Source organism: Triticum aestivum, chromosome 4B (genome assembly GCF_018294505.1).
Source record: "Triticum aestivum cultivar Chinese Spring chromosome 4B, IWGSC CS RefSeq v2.1, whole genome shotgun sequence".
Classification (NCBI taxonomy): domain Eukaryota; kingdom Viridiplantae; phylum Streptophyta; class Magnoliopsida; order Poales; family Poaceae; genus Triticum; species Triticum aestivum.
Window position 1 is genome coordinate 644208926 of NC_057804.1, and position 4232 is coordinate 644213157.

Genomic DNA, 4232 nt, shown 5'->3' on the forward strand with positions numbered 1-4232 from the left:
GGACCGACGAGGGAACCGGCGAGACCACATCAGATGAAGTAGCGGCGACAAGACTGGTGTCGTGGTAGCGCGGGTTTGGACGAAGAACGCCAGTCTGGGCACGCGTTACCATACGCCGTGGTACAGGTGGTGGAGCAGTAGAAGACGACGGCGCGGAGGAGCTGCTCGACACTGGGTGCACGCGCGTGGAAGGCGAAGGGCCGTCAACAGAGACACGCGTGCCTGGGCCGTCCATCGCCGCATCAGCGGCTGCATGCCGTTGCATGGCGGGCAGGCTGGGCGGTGAAGACTCCAAGCCGCCGCTGGACGAGGATCGAGCGATGGAGTTGGAACGCACCGATCGCGCGCGCTGCATGCGCACGACGGAGCTGTCCAGTGGCGATCCAGAGGCCACAGGCGAAGGCGCACATGGGGCACGATCGCAAGCCCGCTCATCAAGCGCGGGCACCTGCAAAATGGGCGGAGCAATCGTAGGCGGTGGCGGAGCAGCGGTGTTAGAGGGGGAGGAAGGGGCGAAAGGGAAGACCGTCTCGTGGAAGTAGACATGGCGAGAGGTAATGACACGGCGCGAAATGGGATCGAAACAACGGTAGCCACGGTGGTCAGGTGGATATCCAAGGAACACACACGCGAGGGACCGATAATCGAGTTTGTGTTTAGCCGTGGAAGTAAGGTTGGGGTAGCACAAGCACCCAAAGACTCGGAGTAAAGAGTAGTCAGGAGCGACTCCGAGAAGGAGTTCGTGCCGGGTGCAGGGTGTGGTAGCATGGCATGGCCGGCGGTTGATTAAATACGTGGCAGTGCTTAGAGCTTCAGCCCAGAACCGAGCAGGCATGGACGCATGGAACAAAAGAGCGCGAATGCTGTCGTTGAGCGTGCGCAAGATGCGTTCTGCCTTCCCGTTTTGCTGGCTTGTGTAAGGGCAGGAGAGGCGTAGATGAGTGCCATGACGAGCGAGGAGAGACCGAACAGCGGCGCTATCAAACTCACGTCCATTATCTGTTTGAAGAGAGAAAATGGGAAGCTGGAACTGCGTCTGCACATAAGCATAGAAGTCTAACAGGACCGGAAGCACATCAGATTTTCGCTTGAGTGGGAAGGTCCAGACGTAATGAGTATAATCATCTAGCACAACCAAATAGAATTCATAACCAGATATGCTTACAACCGGAGATGTCCATACATCAAGGTGCAAAACATGAAAAGGGAACATGCTACTGCTGGAGGAACGACTAAAAGGTAGACGGGCATGTTTGCCCAAACGACAAGCATGGCACGAGTGAGGCGCGGACTTGCTGAACCCAACAGAGAGGTGGTCGGCGACGAGGCGAAGTGAAGCATGTCCAAGACGCTGGTGCCATAAGTTGGAGTCGGCGACGAGGCGAAGTGAAGCATGCCCAAGACGCTGGTGCCATAAGTTGGAGTCGGCGAGACCGACAAAGGCATGACGAGGAGCAAGCGAGGGACGCCGAACGGGATAGAGATCACCATCCGAGTCACATCGGAGAATCACCTCCTTGGTTCGAAGATCCTTGACAGAGAAACCAAATTTGTCAAACTCGACAGAGACAGGGTTATCGCGGCAAATTTGACGAACAGAAAGCAGGTTCGTGATGAGAGAAGGTGAGACGAGGACATTGCGCAATTGAACAGGTGAGGTACCCTCGAGGAGAGCACCGTCGCCGATGTGGGTGACGGGGAGGTGAGCGCCGCTGCCCACAATGATTTGAGAAGGCGAACGAAACGGGCGAAGAGAGTGAAGATTACCAGGGTTTGAAGACATGTGTGCGGAGGCGCCGGAATCGAGGTACCACTCGCTGGCAGTGCCGGACGAGGACGGCCCCGCGGTGGCGCTGTGGAGCACTGCCTGCAGCGTCTGCATGTCCCACGCCGGTGATGGCGCGGTGGACGAACTGGCGCCAGGAGACCCGTAGGAAGGAGGCGGGCCGTAGACAGGCGGAGGCCCGCCAGGAGTGCCATAGCCAGGAGGCGCGCCGCCCGGAGCGCCGTAGCTAGCAGATGAGCCACTCGGAGCGCCGTAGGGAGCGGCGAACAACGCCTGTTGGTGCGGTGTGCCTGGCCGGGGTCCGAGGACACCGGTGCCCGGGGCGCGCCACGGCATCGGCCATGCTTGGACGAGGCCCGTCCAGGAGTGGGCACCCGGCGCCGGAGCCGGGCAGACGGGCGCACGAGGCGCCGGTGCGGCTGGTGAAGCAGGAGCGGCGCCGTTGCCACGGCCGCGGCGGCGACCGCGCCCGCGTCCGCGCGCGCTGTTTTCGTTGCCGGGAGGTGGGTGAGGCTGAGCCGGAGTTGGGGCCGGCGAGGAAGGAGAGCCACGACCAGCCCAGAGGGCGTGGGCAGACTGCAGCGTAGCAGTCTGCGCGGCGCGGTGTTCCTCTAAGAGGAGGAACGAGCGCACCTGGAGGAACGAGGGCAGCGGATCCTGGGAAGTGATATGGGGAATCACAGAGTGGTACTGGCGGTTAAGACCGCGGAGGAGGTGGAAAACCTGACGAGGATCCGTCACCGGCTGACCGAGGTCGCGGAGCTGATCGGCGAAGCCCTTGAGCCGGGTGCAGTATTGCATCACGGTCATGCCCCCCTGGACGACGGCGTGATACCCGACGTCGATGTACACGGCGCGCGCCAGCTGATTGTTGCGGAAGATGTCGTCGAGGGCGCGCCACACGGTCAAGGCGGTGTCCTCGGGCTACATGACCGCCTCCTGGAGCTCCGGCGAGATAGTGGAGTACAGCCAGTGGACGACGGTGTGGTCCGCCATCTGCCACTCAGGATCACGGGGGCGAGGGACCGCCGCGGCGGACCGCCGCGGCGGCGTCGACGTGCGCGCCGAGCCCGAACATGCCGAGCACCGTATCAAAGTGGCGCCTCCACTGAGAGTAGTTGCCGGCGAGAAGATCCAGGGCGACAGGAACGTGGCGGCGAATATCGACAGTTTGGAGGATGGCGGAGGGAACCGACGATGGAGGAGGTGGGATAGGTGGGGCGACGGGCTGGGCGACGGGAGCAGCCTGCTGGAGTGGTTCGGCGTTGAGGACGCCAGCGGCCGCACCGAGAACACCAGCGGCGCCGTCGACAGAGGAGCGAGGGGAGAGGACAGGGTTGTCATCCATGGTGGAAGCGGAAGCGGGATCGGGAGCCTGCGAGAAGGGATTGAGCAGGTCCGAGGCGTCTGATACCATGTTGCGAGGGAGGAAGAGAATGGGATTCAACACACTTGAATTATGCTCGAGGCTGCAGAGTTATACACGGCGCTGGCCGCAGCCGAGCGTGATCGTGGGTGTGCCACTACCGAGCGACGTACAGCACTACTCAACAAAACTGCTGCACAGTCAAAGCTACCTAAGCCGTATACAATACAAGAGTACAGACTCCATAACTACCTTGGCTAACCGCTAACAGTCCTCTACCGCTAAGACTAGCGAGGTTACTCGTACTAAATCAGACTTCTTCAGAGCGAACTGGAATGATTCTTCAGAACAATCAAACTCTTCTTCTTTCTTCTTCTACCTACGGGCTAGCGGGGACGGACTGCCTGGTGCTGGGGCTGGAGGGCGTGATCCTGAGGACGAGGCCGGGGAAGACGTCGTCGGGGTCGTGGACGTGCGGGTTGCGCTCCAGGATGTAGGGGTCGCCGCACCGGTCGCTGATGCCGTGCAGCGTCTCGCCCTCCGCCACCACGTAGACCTCCTCGCACGGCCGCCACCGCGCCGACAGCGAGGCGCCCCGCACAGTGACCGCCTCCGACGTCTCGCCGAGGGAGCACACCAGCAGCAGCGCCGCCAGCGCCGATAGCGCGAGGCACCACGAGGCCCCGTCTGCCGCCGCCGCCAGCCTCGACCTCGTGCTCGTCGACGACATACCACCTCTCTCACCGCGCTGCCTCGCCCTCATGAGTGCGCTCGGCTCGATCGTGGCTTCGCGGTGATGGCTCGCTAGTGTGGAGTGAGTGCGAGCTGTGGTGTTCCGTTGCGTCCGTTGGGTCGGGCTTTTATATGAGCAGAGAGGAGAGCAGAGCAGGGAGTAGTGCGTGGGGGGGCCGACCCGACCGACGGTTGGAGCGCAAGTATCCGTTGGGCGATAAGCCCAAGAAGGCCCACCTGTCATGCAGAAACGGCAAGCTTGTTCTAATGTTTTTTTTCCGTTGGTTTCATATATTGCGTGATGTAGTCAGTGCACGCTCGCTCTCTAGACAAAGCGGTGACTGCCAA

General features: G+C 61.5%; 1 protein-coding gene across 1 annotated transcript in view; it reads right to left on the bottom strand.

The window, feature by feature from the left end:
- Positions 1-3998, bottom strand: part of LOC123089566 (uncharacterized) — a 6360-nt gene extending 2362 nt beyond the window's left edge. Inside the window, exon 1 of the mRNA XM_044511213.1 lies at positions 3426-3998. Coding sequence (XP_044367148.1) covers positions 3532-3915 — 384 coding nt within the window. The 5' untranslated portion in view covers positions 3916-3998 and the 3' untranslated portion in view covers positions 3426-3531. The remainder of the gene's footprint in view (positions 1-3425) is intronic.
- Between the last annotated feature and the right edge of the window lie 234 nt (positions 3999-4232).